The sequence below is a fragment of the Tupaia chinensis genome, unplaced genomic scaffold (assembly GCF_000334495.1).
Source record: "Tupaia chinensis unplaced genomic scaffold, TupChi_1.0 Scaffold000316_1, whole genome shotgun sequence".
NCBI lineage: Eukaryota > Metazoa > Chordata > Mammalia > Scandentia > Tupaiidae > Tupaia > Tupaia belangeri.
The window spans coordinates 7,282,909-7,297,144 of record NW_006159809.1 but is presented as its reverse complement, the minus strand read 5'-3'; the positions used below and the strand labels follow the sequence as shown (position 1 = coordinate 7,297,144).

The window sequence follows — 14,236 nt, the reverse complement described above, 5'->3', positions numbered from 1 at the left end:
ACTCTTTCCGATCAGACCTTGGAAAATACACTTGACAGAAGATACATATATTTAAAAATCTCAAACATGTAATTCATTCTTTGTTCATTGTAAAAATTAGCATACTTGGGGCCAGCCCTTGGCATGGTGGTTAAGGAGTCTGGACCCCACATAGCTGACTGCATGGTTGAAGTCCTGGAACAGGCCGTTTAAGAAACACACTGGACGTATGGCCAAAATCCCAAAAAGAGAAATGGAGGAGAAGGGACTGTGACATAACCATGCCAATGGGGGTGCTTTCTCATTCCTCCCCCCAGATTCTCTCTGGCCAGCATCTGTGCCCCATAGCAAATTAGGAAAGGAAAAAAAAAATGGAACTAGCACATTCTTCCAACTGACAAACTTGCCTAAAAAGATGAAAAATTAAATATTTTTTCTTCATTGAAGAAAATTCCAGCCAGAATTTATGTGGTTTGACCAGGAGATAGAAGTCCCACTGTAAGCGGACACACTGTACTTGAGGCTGGTGTCACTGAGCATGGGCCTACTCTGCCACTGCATAGGCCCCTGCCCGCCCAGGCCCGACAGTCCTGGAAGGAAGGTAGAGCCAGGCAAGCCACCATGAAAATGACATGGTAACACCTACCTGATAAGGATCAATGAAGACCAAATACAAGCCTTAACAGCTAGTACATATTAATACTAATGTTTGTGGAGGGAGCTTGACTAACTCAGACAGCCAGACTCAAGGGTCAACTCTGGTCATTTCTTCACTCCCTCTTTTGTCCTCAATTGTCCTGTGTCAGCAAATGCAGTAGCAACAGAAATGCTGGCTCCTCAGGGATGACTTACAAGGGGAGGTTTCTACCTCAAGTGGCCAGAATATGAAAATCTAGACTGAGCATAGGCACAAATGGAGTCTTTAGGAAATCATCATCAAATTGGAAACAGAAGCCAAGACAGGCTAGCCCCTGGACCGCTCGCCCATGGTTTAGCCCCGGCCAAGGTAGCCAGGCAGCAGGAAGCCTGGACCATCACACTGCAGAGGCGGAGCGTGGTGACAGCCGAGTGAGAAAACCCAGGACACTTACGCAATCAGCTAGGAGGTCTGTGGGTTATTATTTTTAAAAATTATTTGATTTTTATTAATTATTATTTTTTAACTTGCTATAGGGCACATGCGTTTACCAGAAAGAGATGGGTAGGGGGAGAAAGCAAGCCACCAGGAAAAGGGCTCAAACCATGGTGGCCCCATGTGGATTGTTATGGATGACAAATCGATACTGATTGCACATGGTGATCAAGCCAATTTGATGTCTGAGCAACTGAACATGATATCCCAGACGTGTCACTGACATGTCCATTGGACCTCAGTCGTCTTATGTACAAGGCAGGTACAGACATCACACCCGTTCTGAATGAGGAAACTGAAGAGCTGAGAGGTTTGAGCTTCAGTCATCTCTTCAGGGCCTATACCGAAGTGCTAATCTAAAACTGCTTTCTGTCAGCCATCATCTGTGACTCCATAGTCCCCACCGCCCCTTACATCGCACCAAGGAATTTGCTTGTTAGGGCGGCCTTGGTTCAGCGTCTACAAGTCTTTTTTATTTATTTTATTTATTAATTAATTAATTATTATTATTATTTTATAATTTGTTTGGGTTTTTTTTTTTTATACACCACAGGTTAGTTTATTTTTAACCCCCATCATGCCATGAATTCATAGGGAATAGGTTCCAGTAGCTCAGGCTCCTTCCCATTGGTTCTCACAGAGTGCGTCTCTGGGTGGAGCAGGCTGGCGCTTCAGTTGAACCAGGTCCCTTTCTCTTTGGCTTCTCATGCTGGGTAACATTATAAACTCCTCCAGTTTTGCCATGGTAGCATTTGTGGGGCATTCCTTTTTGAACAGTACCCATTCCCTTAATGTCTACAATATCACCTTTCTTGTAGATTCGCATATATGTTGCCAAAGGAACAACTCCATGTTTTCTAAAAGGCCTAGAGAACATTTATCGGGTGCCTCTCCTCTTTACCTTTGTGTTCGACATTGTGGTTAATTACTGGAAGATGGCGGTTCCAGCCAAAAGGAAGGCTTATTTTGTAATTTGTTATAGGGGCACGTGTGCTCACCAGAGAGAGAGAGAAGGAAGATAAGAAAGCAAACCTCCAGGTTCAGCGCTCAACCTGTGGTTGGCCATGTGGGGAATCCAGTACCCTCATCACCACAACACCTGCTGGCTGCAAGGCCTTATTTCAGCGGGAATTGCATCATAGGGTAAGATAGGGCAAAGGGGCCCGTGTGTGTAACACCGATCCAGTGGCAGAAGGTCCCCCTCTGGTCTTGGGAAGCCTGCTCCTACTTCCAGCTGCCTATTTAGCTTGACAAAGTAAGAGCTGCTATGATAAACTTCTTTGCTATTACTTAGAAAAGGTTGTCTTAAAATGTGGCTTGGGCTGGCCCCATAGGCAGTGGCTAAACACTGTACATAGAGAGCCAGATCCCACGTTCTCATTGTGGCTCAATCCCTGGTGGCTCAAAAAACATGCCAGAAACATGTGCATACACCCCTGAAATCATGACAGAATGGAGAAACAGGGGAAAAAGGATTGCAACATGATCATGCCCCATTTGGGGAGAAGGGAATGCTTTTGCATGTGTTTGCTTTCTCTCTCCGGCAAGGGCACATGCCCTCTGGCAATAAAACACAGGGCCCCACTCCCCAAGATTAGTATCACCATGCAGTTTTACACAGTTTGTAGACCACAGAGTCTAGAAACCAGCTCTTTTACTTTAATAGGTTTTTGCCTTAGGACACATGCGCTGGGTGGGGCCAGAGGAGGGTGAGAAATAACTGCCTAGGAAGGATGGCTACACCACAATCCCTTCTCTTCCATTCTCTTCCTGAGAGGTCTTGGGCATGCATGCACACATGCCCAGGGTGATTTTCAAGCCACTGGGTCTGGAACTAGAACTGTGTTGAACCATGTGGGAGTCCAGCAACGTAACCGCTATGCCATTTGCTGGCCCCTAGAAATCTTTTGATGGATCACAAAGGGTATTTTTTTAAAAAAAAAATAGGCTTAGGTCAGTATTGGGTGATTCTGGGGGAGTTCTTCCTCTCTTTGAGTTGCTCACCGATTAATTTAAGAACAAAATAATCTTCCAAATTAGTCCGGCCAGGTGCTTTCACAAATTATTTTGTCCTAATCATGTTCTAGCATGGAAAATGACACCCAATTCCAGGTATACATTTTCAGTTTTGTTTGGTTGGTTTTTAATTTCTACAGTTATTCAAGAAGGGATACTTTACCAGACTCGTGATGGGGGAGACGGCTCCAGCTGTAGATGGCATGTTCCAGCGACAAGCATACAGTGGCTCCCCACAGCCACCATCTGCCCAGGATCCTTCCCCCTCATTCTTCAAGCTGATGGCGCAGCTGGTGTGTTGAGTCATGCTTCTAGAAAGTTCCTTATCCACAGGTAGATGTGGTTCCAAAGTGGTATTGCTCATCTGCTCCTCTGGGTCTTGTTTCTAGAAACCATATTTAGTTGTCAAACTGTAATATGACAGACTTTGAAGATTTAAATCAATGTATTTCAAAGTTTCAACTGACAAAGTTTCCTTTAAGTGATAAGGGTAGTGCCTCAGTTTTTTTTTTTTTTTAATTTTGTTTTTTAGTTTGTTTTTGGTATAGGGCACATGCACTCATGAGAGAGAGAGAGAAAGTGAGAAATCACCCTCCAGAGAGGATGGCCATGCCATGATCCCTTCTCCTTCATTCTCCTCCTGGGATTTTGGGCAAGCATGCCCAGCGTAAGTTTCAAACTGTTGGGTCTAGAACTAGAACCACAGTTAGCCATGTGGAAGTCCAATGCCTTAACCACCATGCCACCTGCCAGCCGCAATGTCTAAGTTTTTAATGGAGAAAAAAAAGATTGTTCAATTGACTGTATTTTGTTCCTCTGTAACCTTAAAGTGTTGTGCAACAGTCACCTGTGTTAAAAATATGATAGTGGGGAGGGAACCAGCAGTTAGCGTAATGGCTATGTCACTGGACTCCCACGTAGTCTTTCTCGCTTTCTGTCTCTATGTCTCTCTCTGTCTGTCTGGCGAGCGCACGCGCCCTACAGTGAAAATCTCTCAAAAAAAAAAAAAATATGATAGTGGGCTGGGACCAGCAGTTAGTGTAATGGCTATGTCACTGGACTCCCATGTAGTCGACTGCAGTTTGAGTCCTGGACCCAGTGGCTTAAACTCACGCCGGGCGCGTGTGCGTGCGTGCCCAAGATCCCGAGAGGAGAAGGGATTGCAGCGTGGCCATCCCCCCGGGGAATGATTTCTCGCTTTCTATCTCTCTGTCTCTCTTTCTGTCAAGTGCATGCACTCTATAGCAAAAACTCTCCAAAAATAAATAAATATATATGATAGTGGGGGTGCTGGCAAGTGGTGTGGTAGTTAAGGATGCTGGACTCCCACATAGTAAACCACAGTTCGAGTCCTGGACCTGGCAACTTGCTTTCTTTCTCACTTTCTCTCTCTCTCTCCCATCTCCCTCTCTGGTCAAATTAAAATAAATAAAGTTAAATAAAATAGCTCTAATAAAGAAAATATGATAGTGGGGCCAGCAGGTGGCATGGTGGTTAAGGGCAATGAACTCCCACATGGCCAAATGCAGTTTGAGTCCTGGACCTGGCAGCTTGCTTTCTCTCTTTCTCTCTCTCTGGGAAAGGAAAGAAAGAAAAAGAAGAAAAGAAAGGAAAAGAAAAAAAAAGAAAGTTAAATTCTTTTTTTAAAAAAATTCTAGCCTGGAACAGGTCCTATATTTTACAATGAATGCAGCACAGAAGAGAGCTCTCTGTTACACAATTAACATGGAAGGGAAAACCTGAATAGCCCCGCCCAAGTCCAAATACTATGACCATACCACGCCTTGATCATCTCATTTGGCCAATAGGACGATCTAACGCCCGGTTGGATTTCAGGTAGTTATTAACGGTTCACTCTCCACCTCCTACGGGTTGACTTCAAGCCTGCTCCTCTTCCACCTCTCAAACGCTTTCCCCTCTCCTGGACTTTCTCTGCCTCCATAGCATCTCATACTTCCCACCTTCAGTTTCCCAAGAGTTTCTCCTCAATTTTATGAGGCCATCTTATCCCTCCACCTTCCTGCCACCTTCTTCCTTCTGTCAATGGGTTGCTTAGGGCTCATTTCTAAGGACTTTCCTCTCTTAGTATCTCATCTCCTCTGACAACTGACTCATTTCCAGGCCTTAAGGTTTGCCTGAGCATAGAAAAGCCCAAACAACCAGCCCACACCTCCAGTGCCTGATGGACACGTCTGAGCGTGTGATGCATTAGGGTTCACAAAGAGGGTCATTTATGTCATCCCACCAAATGGTCGCAAAGCCCCAGGAGACTGATATCCCCAGACCACTACTGAACTTGCCAGCTGGATGTGATGCAGGGAGTTCTTGGAGGGAGGCCCCTTAGAGAAATGCCTCTCCCTTTCTATGTCCTGTCTGATGTGTGATCTGCTAAAGGAACACAACCCCCTCACCTCCAAGAGCTTTTATGAAAGCCTCTTCTTTATGTCCCAGCCGCCAAGGTTTTGCTAAAGACTTAGGAGTTAGGAGCTGGGTGCACTGGACAGTGAAAGGAAATAAGTATAGAAACGGTCAGGGCTTAGGGACCAGCAGATGGTGTAATGGTTACGTTACTGCACTCCCATGTAGTCAACTGCAGTTTGAGTCCCAGACCTGGCGACTTGAAACTCATGCTGGGCACGTGTGCCTGCAGGCCCAAAATCCTAAGAGGAGAATGGAGGACGGGGGAATTGCAGTGTGGCCATCTCTCCTGGGGGTGATTTCTCTCTCTCTCTACCTCTCTCTCTCTCTCTCTGATAAGCACACATGCCCTATAGCAAAAATCTCTCTAAAAAAAAAAGGAAATGGTCAGGGCTTGACTCCAAAGCTCCTCCAGCTCCTCCAGACCTGGGTTTTAGTCCAGTCTTGACGTTTCTTTGCCGTGTGGCCTTTACCTATTATTTGGTTTCCGCCTCTGTGGAAATGTACCATAAATAGCTGAGAGGATCGTTAGGAACATTAACTGGAAAGTACACATAAATTACTTGGCACCATGCCTGGCTCAGTAAATGGTGCCTATTTCAAAGTCCTTAAATCTTTACCTCTGAGTCTTTGGCGCCTTCCAAGACATAACTGAGGACTTGTATGTATTCTGTTGCACCTTTAAGAATATCAACTTTGCTAGGCTTCCTGCTTTGGGGCAGAAACGGCACAAGTGCCTTCAGTTTGGCAAAACCACGGTTGAGATTTTTTATCTAGAAAACAAAAAGGCAGTGACACACAGAGAAGCCAATTTGTACAGACATTCCCCCAAACACAGAAGGGGGCTGTGAGGGCTCATTTCCATGGTCCTGTTGTCTGGGTGGCACGTCTACGCAAGCACACGTCAAAGCGTCACTGCTCCGCCAGCAGTGTCATGCAGGGGACAGGGGGCATAAGCTCAGCACTGTGGACAGACGGACTGGAAGGTGTGTCTATATCTCCCTCCTCTGCCTTTCAGAGCACACCGACTGCATTGGAGCAGAGAGGCAAAGGGGTAATGGAAAAGCTCTGAGCCAACTGCACAAAGGCTTCAAACACAGTTCCGCGATTTCCTAACCCCACTTGTGTGGGATTCTTCATGGTGATAAGTCTCAGTTTATCTGCAAAATAGAAAATATCCACTTGTATCTTTTAGGGGGGTGACTGATACAATGCACACATAAAACACCCCACCCAGCCCGACCCATAGAGCTAGTCCTCAGGAAGTGGGACCACTGGTGTGTAAAATGGACCACGTCTGTCTACCAAGCACAGTAATGACAACTCTTCCCCCTCTTCTTTCCCCATTGAGTTAGTGATATAGAGTCAAGTGTGAGAGTCTGCCTGTTGGGGAGACTTCAACGGTCCCCCACTTGTTTCTTCTATTTTTTAGAGTCTAAGACTTTGGCTCTGCTAGACTGAAACACGGAGCTCATCCCCCCCCCACACACACACACATCATAAGCAAATAGACTCAATTATATTGAGAGAACTCTCTCATCCTGAAACCAAGCTAATCCACAGGAGAATCTAGTGGTCAGTAAACATATGAAAAGATTGAACTGTAATGATCAAAGAACTACAAACAAGTTAAATACCATTTTCATGTACTGACAATGGCCATTTGCTATGTTTCATGGTAACGTTTTTGCTACTCATATTCAGCATCAGAAGAACAACAATCCTGGGACCAGCAGTTGGCGTAATGGCTATGTTGCTGGACTCCCATGTAGTCGACCATGGTTTGAGTCCCAGATCTGGTGGCTTAAACTCACGCCGGGCGCATTTACGTGTGTGCCCAAGATCCCGAGAGGAGAATGGAGGGGAAGGGATTGCAGTGTGGCCATGCCCCCGGGGGGTGATTCTCGCTTTCTGTCTCTCTGTCTCTTTCTGGCAAGCACACACTCCCTATAGCAAAAACCTCTCCAAAATAAATAAATAAACCTTTCTAGAAAGCAATTGTGCAACTTGTATCAGAAATCATGAGATTTTATATGTCCTATGTGCCAGTAAATCCACATCTAGCATTTTTTAAAAGAATTATTTAATTCCAATTATTATTATTATTATTATTTAATTTGACCAGACAGACAAAGAGAGAGAGAAAGGGAAGTGAGAAAGCAAGCCACCACATCTGGGACTCAAACCGTGGTCGCCCATGTGGGAATCCAGCACCTATAACCACCACGCCACCTGTTGGCCTCCACATCTAGCATTTTATTCCAAGGCAATTATCAAACATGAACATAAGTTTATGTACCTATCAACAAAAAGCTGCAAACACCATGCATGTCTAATAGGACATGCAACAAGTTATGGCCCATTTATATGACAGACTATGCAATCAAAAACTGTTTGAAAGAATACTTAGGAATTTGAGGAAACATTTTTGGTAATGTTTGGTGAAAAAAAATCACAAAGATATATACTGGATCACAATTGTGTAAAACTATATATGACACATGACCAAAAAAAGACTGGGAGGGAATACGCAAAAGGTTCACAATAGTTATATCTGGGTTACGAGTGTCTCCAACCCTTCTTCAGTCACTGTATATTTTCCGGGTGTATTCATTTTTAAGTTTATTTCGTCTATGAGAAAGAAGGACAGAGAGGCAAAGAGACAGGTATCTCTGACAGGGTCTTTATGCCATGGTGTAACCCCCCTACACACACACTCTCTCACTCCCCCCAACGCCACTCGGTCTCAGTCAACCCCACCAGGATCAAGACCTGCCCCCATGTGGGTGAAGTTGCTTTACAACTGGGCCACCACCTGGCCTCCACGTTTAATAGTGTAATAACTTTATCATTATAAAGGTCAATAAAGGTCATTAGTTTATCACTGGGACCAATTCTCTGTAGAAGGCAATGCCCTTCTGGCAGGAGGAGCCATTTAAAACACTGAGTTAGAATCTTTTTTTTAAGGGCCACCAAATCAGATCACAGACTTTTGCAGCTAGAGGACAAAAATCTCTCAGATGTGCTCACCAGAGAGAAGTTAAAGAGAAAGCACCCCTACGAAGCATGGTCCCCCACAATCCATACTCTTCCATCTCTTCCTCCTTTCGGATTTTGGGCATTCAGACACACGTGCTTGGGGTGTTTTTCAAGTCGCTGGTCTAGGACTCAAACCTCGCGGTTGGCCATGTGGGATCTGGCTGCCTTAGCCATCAGACCACGGACCTGCTGAGACTATTTTCATAAAGGGCCTAGTACCTACTAAAAGCATGCTTCTCCAGGCTTGCAATTTTCCGAACTTCCTAGGTCTTCTGCCCTCACTCGGTCCCTTCTCCTCACCCTCTTCCCCAAAGCTCCTGGTTGATTCACTGGGATTACTGTCTAAAGGGTCTGGTGTGTTCAGGAACATTCCCGCAGGATTTCCATCTCCAAGATCCCGGCCTACCAGCCTACCTGTGCACCCCACTCCCACTCCCACCACTTGCCCTTTTCTCCCAAGGCCTGATCTGGCTGCAACCAAACGCAGGGGGTCGCAAAGGACACCAAGGAGAGCAGCGGAGTGCAGAGATACTGAAGGCCGCCGGCAGGTGCCGCTGTGGCCACGGCGCGCCGCCGATTGGGGAGCCACCGCCCCCGCAGTGCTGGGAAAGAGCCACTGTCCTTCTCTGGGCGAGGACTGAGGGAATCCTTGGGGCACACTGGGACACGAGTTTCGTTACTTCAAACACTAAAGTAATTTCCTTTAGGTCCCCACCCCTTATCTGCTTGAGGCCGAGGGCAGGAAAAAAGAGCTGGGGGAAACGCTTGGCACCCCAAGTACCCAACCAGCGCCCCCGTTGGAAGTTTTAGCGCCTGCCACGCAGAGCTGTGAAGTTGGCGGTCGCCTTCTCGGCCGGGCTCCTGCACAAATCTGGGAGGGTTAGCGGGTGAGAAGCCCATCCCAGCGGCCACCAACGGGCAGCTGGACAAGGTGGAGGCCAGGAGGCCACTGTCGTTCTCCTGACAAGCTGAGGACGGGAGCCGGGCTCAGGAGGACGCGGGGCCTCGGGCCCGCGGGTGGGCTCCGGTGGGCGCACCGGTACCGGCTGCGGGGTGGTGGCGGGGAGCGAGTATGGGAAGGGGAGTCGGTCCTCTCCCTGGCCGGGTCGGGGGGCGGCCGTGCCAAGGTGGCCCTGAGGACCCCTCACCTGCTCCCGCTCCTTGGCATTGGCCACACGTCGCCGCTCCAGCACCAGCTGGAGGTCTTCCGTGGACGAGTAGCTGCCCGAGGTCAGCCGCTTGAGCCGGCAGATGGCGGCCAGCTGGGGCAGCGGCCCGAACTGCTCCCGCAGCACGTCCTCCAGCACCTCGGCCTGCGGGGCGCCTAGCAGCGCGGGCAGCGCGGGGCATGGCTCCGGGCACGGCGACGCGGGCGCGGCGTACATGGCGGCGCGCGGGCACCGGGGCAGGCTCCTTTCACCCGGACACCTGGGGCCGCACGAGGCCCGGGCGGGGTCGGCGGCCAGACCACCTGCGCTCATGCCCGCCGGCCTATCACAGGCCGCCGGCTCCCCCGAGGCCTCCCGGAGCCCTTTACTCGCCCACAGGTGATGCGTGTGAGGTTGGGCCCACCCCACCGTTGGTTCTCAAACTTGACCGCACGTGGGAATCGCCTGCGGGGGTGTGTTTCTAATCCACACGCCGGAGTACCAGTCCCAAAGTCAGGCAGATCAGCCGGTGTTGGGACCTCAGCTTCTGGGTGCCTGTATACACGTGTATGCAATATACATGGAGGATACACACAAAACTTTCACAATTTCGTTTTCAAATAAAAGTTGCAGAGGGACCAGTAGGTGGCGTGGTGGTTAAGGCGCTGCACACTCCCACATGGCTGACTATGGTTCGAATCTAGACCTAGTGGTTTACCTTCTCCTCCCCCTCCACCCCGTCTCTCTCTGTCAAATTAAAAATAAATGAATGAATAAATAAAATTAAATAATTCTTTTTTAAAAAAATAAAAGTTGCAGAAAATAGTTACAAGAACAGTAACAAAAAACACCTGTATCCCTGTCACTGCGATGTCTACTTTTTAACTTTTGCATGTTTACTCTGTCACCCTTTCTCTCTGCAAATATTCCCATTTGCATGATCCCTTTTCCAAACTATTTGAACTATTCTTGTTCTAAATTATAAGTTGCAGACAGGATAGCCCATCATCCCTAAGTACTCTGGTGGGTATTTCTCCTCTAAACAAGGCTACTGTCCCACACAACCACGACACAACTCTTCAAACCAGGAAATCCATGCCGATACCATCCTACCACCCAGTCCACAGACCCCTTCCAAATCCCCCAGTCATCCCCACAATGTCTTTCTCCTGGTGGGAGCCAGTCCAGGAGCACGTGTTTCATTTTGTTGTGACTTTTCACTCTCCTTCATGCTGGAATATTTCCTCAGTCTTACCTGTCTTCATGATCTGGGTGGTGTAGAAGAGTAGAGGTCTTTCATTCCGTAAGATGTCCCTCAACCTGGGTCTGTCCACTGTCAGCTCTCGTCTGGACCCAGGCCATGCCTTCATGGGATGGACTCCATAGAAATTATGCTGGGCTCTTCTCAGTGCATCGCATCAGGAGGAACATGAGGGTGACCTGTCCCCCATACTGGTCACAGTAGCCCTGATCACCCGGTCAAAGTGTTGTCCAGGTTTCTTTATGATAAATTGGCTCATCCTTCCTTTGTGATGGATATTTTGTGAGGAGAGCCTCCTTAGCACCGCGGACTCCTGCTTGGATCACGCACGACCCAGATAGCAGCCAAACAGCACTCAACTGGCAAGAAGAGCTTTCTCTTCTCCCCATTCATGCGTTCATCCTATGTTTCTGTCAGCTCAGGCTCGTGAATTCTCCTTTTATTCAGTAGCACGTATTTCCTTCACATCATTATTTTAAAGCTCACCTTGTCCTAGACTTGGCCTGTGGGAGCCCCTCCAGGCAGGCACCTCTGTCTTTTTGTCAAGGCCCCAACATTCTCTGAGCACTTCTTACCTGTGCCAGAAGGCATGATGTGGTCCAGGCTCATCCCGAAATTTCTCAGCCCCAGCCCTGCAGTCAGCCAATCCTCTTTGTCACTTTCCCTCTCTCCATCTCTTACACTTAAGACAGGACTTCAAAACCAAAAATCTAGATGCTTGGTGGCTCATTCCTTCCAGGAAGTCATTGCTCCTAAGCCCTGTCTTCAGGTGGGAAATGCAAAGGTTCACAAAGCATGCACACACAGACAGCTATATCTACACACCCACAGGAAGATACTCGAAGTCAGGAGTTCGTGAACTAATACCTGCGATTCTAATCCAACCCCTCAGGATCCTCTCCAGTTTCCCCCTATTCCTCACTTGTAACTCTCCACAGGGAGAAATCTGACCCCCATCATCCTCAGTATATTCCTGTACTCACTCAATACCCGTTTGTAACCAATTTCCTCACCACGTCAGTCACCTCCCTGGCCCCAGCACCTCCTCATCTCCTGTCATGGACCTGCCTCTAAGCAAAGTCCAAAGGAAGAGAATCCGACCCCCTAGTGGTAACTGAGGTGCTGGATTCCCACATGGCCGACTGTGGTTCAAGTCCTGGACCCAGTGGCTTGAAAACGACACTGAGTATGTGCCCATAATCCCATGAGGAGAGTAGAAGAAGAGGGATTGCAGCCTGGCCATCCTCCCTGGGGAATGATTTCTCACTTTCCCTCTCTCTATTTCTCTCCATCTCTGGCAAGTGCATGCACCCTATGACAAAAACCTTCCAAAAAAATAAAAATAGTATTCGTAATTACAAAAGGGACCAATGCTGTTGTGAAAACACAAGCAACATGGATGCAATTCAGAGCTTGTACCTCTCCATTCTCGGGCCCATCTTCAGGGGAACTGCAGGTAAATGCTGGGGTCAGTTTCTCTTCCTTTGGCCCTTTGCTTGGAGGCAGTTCCAGGACAAGAGGTAACGAGGTGCTGGAGCTAAGGAGGTGACTGATGAGGCTAGGAAAATGACTCTCCACAGAGGGCAGAGAACAGAGAACACCAGAAGTGCTGCCCTTGGGGCCCATCCTCAGGAAACTGGCCAAAAGTCACTTCCTCACACAGCTGCTCCGTTCGAGACCTTCTGGTTCATGCTGCTGTGCTTTGGGGCTCCGACACGATGCAGAAAGATCCCGGGCAGCCAGTAGATGTTAGCTTAGAGCCTTGTGGGCTATGGTGGCTTCCCGGATCTGAGAGTTAAGCCTGGTGTGGGGCCTACAAGCCATAGGTCATAGGTCAGAGGGAAGAGCTTCTGCAGCGCAGAGGTCAGTATAACCTTCGGTCAAGTCATTCAAACTCCCTAGGCCTCATCTCCCCATCTGTAATGAAGCGGACATAACAGAACTTCCTCAGAGTCACAGGAAGGAGTCAATCCAGCCAGTGGCAAAACAGTAACAGCTGACGCTCGTCCAGCGGGCCCCATGTCCCGTGTGCTGTTCTAAACTCATCGTAGGCCTTAACTTTCTTAATTCCCACAATAGCCTCAAAAGAGAAGTACTCTGGGGACCAGCAGGTGGTGTAGTGGTTAAGACGCTGGACACTCCCACATGACTGACCACGGTTTGAGTCCTGGACCTGCTGGCTTGCTTTCTCACTTTCTCTCTCTCTCTCTCTTTCTCTCTGGTCAAATTAAAATAAATGAATGAATAAATTAAATTAAATTAAATTAAAAGAGAGAGAAGTACTCTAATTACTGCCATTTCACGGAAGAGGAAACTGATACTGAGAGTCAAGTAACCAACTTTCCCAACTAGGAAGGGCCAAAACGGGGACTGAACCGCAGGGCCTGGTCTATGGCCACCAGCCTCTCCTGCCTCACACAACCTCACCATATTGTCAGTGCTGACAGCAGAGATGGCATGAACCAAACAAGAAGTCCAGAGACTCGGCTACTGTACAGGCAGAGCCTGGGTGACTCAGGTGAAGGGTGGTCTGAGCACTGCTGCAGAAGCTGCAGTGGAGCTGGCCACGGGGATGTCAAGGGCTTGACCTTGTTCCAGTGACCCCACAGCAGAGATGTGATGAAAAAGGGCCACCTTTCAGGTGAACGGGGCCTAGAATCCCAGTCCCAGGACCTCTATAGCTGGGAGAGGAAATGCTTGTCAAATCTAACAAGGAAAAAATTGTAACAAAAGCAGGGCTGTGGGGAGATGCAGAAGCATTGGGACCCAGCTATGGTGGTGTAGGCAGCAGGGCACCACTGGAGCCATATGGGAGGCCCAGGTTCAGATCCCAGATCGACCTGAACACACAAGAGCACACACATCTGTGATCCCTGCTGGCTGTGAGGATGGGAGAGGATCATGCCATGACAAGACCCTGTCAAGGGCCCCTCTCTTTCCAAATAAATATTAATAAACTTTAAAGAAGAGAGCCATTAGGGTTCAGCTGCTTTGGAGACTATAGGGAAGCCGAGAGACATAGCCAGGCTGTGGACACCTGCTGCCTAGGCCCTGTCCTGCAGGAGGAAGCTGGAATGGCCTCCCCTTAAGTCCCACCTGGCAGGTCCTCTTTCATCCTACAGCATAGGGACCTTCATACCTCCTGAGAATGGCCCAGGCCTCCTCACTCTGCCCTGATTTTCACTGTGGGGCCTGGGGCTTTCACTGGGGCCCAGGGGCCCTGAGGTAGGTTGCCTGAGCTAC

At 48.3% G+C, this 14,236-nt stretch overlaps 1 protein-coding gene across 1 annotated transcript in view; it reads right to left on the bottom strand.

Annotated features, from left to right (window-relative positions):
- Positions 1 to 10,065, bottom strand: part of FIGLA (folliculogenesis specific bHLH transcription factor) — a 25,124-nt gene extending 15,059 nt beyond the window's left edge. Inside the window, exons 1-3 of the mRNA XM_006151317.1 lie at positions 9,733 to 10,065; positions 6,166 to 6,318; positions 3,291 to 3,512 (exon numbers count right to left, since the gene is read on the bottom strand). Coding sequence (XP_006151379.1) covers positions 3,291 to 3,512; positions 6,166 to 6,318; positions 9,733 to 10,065 — 708 coding nt within the window. The remainder of the gene's footprint in view (positions 1 to 3,290; positions 3,513 to 6,165; positions 6,319 to 9,732) is intronic.
- Between the last annotated feature and the right edge of the window lie 4,171 nt (positions 10,066 to 14,236).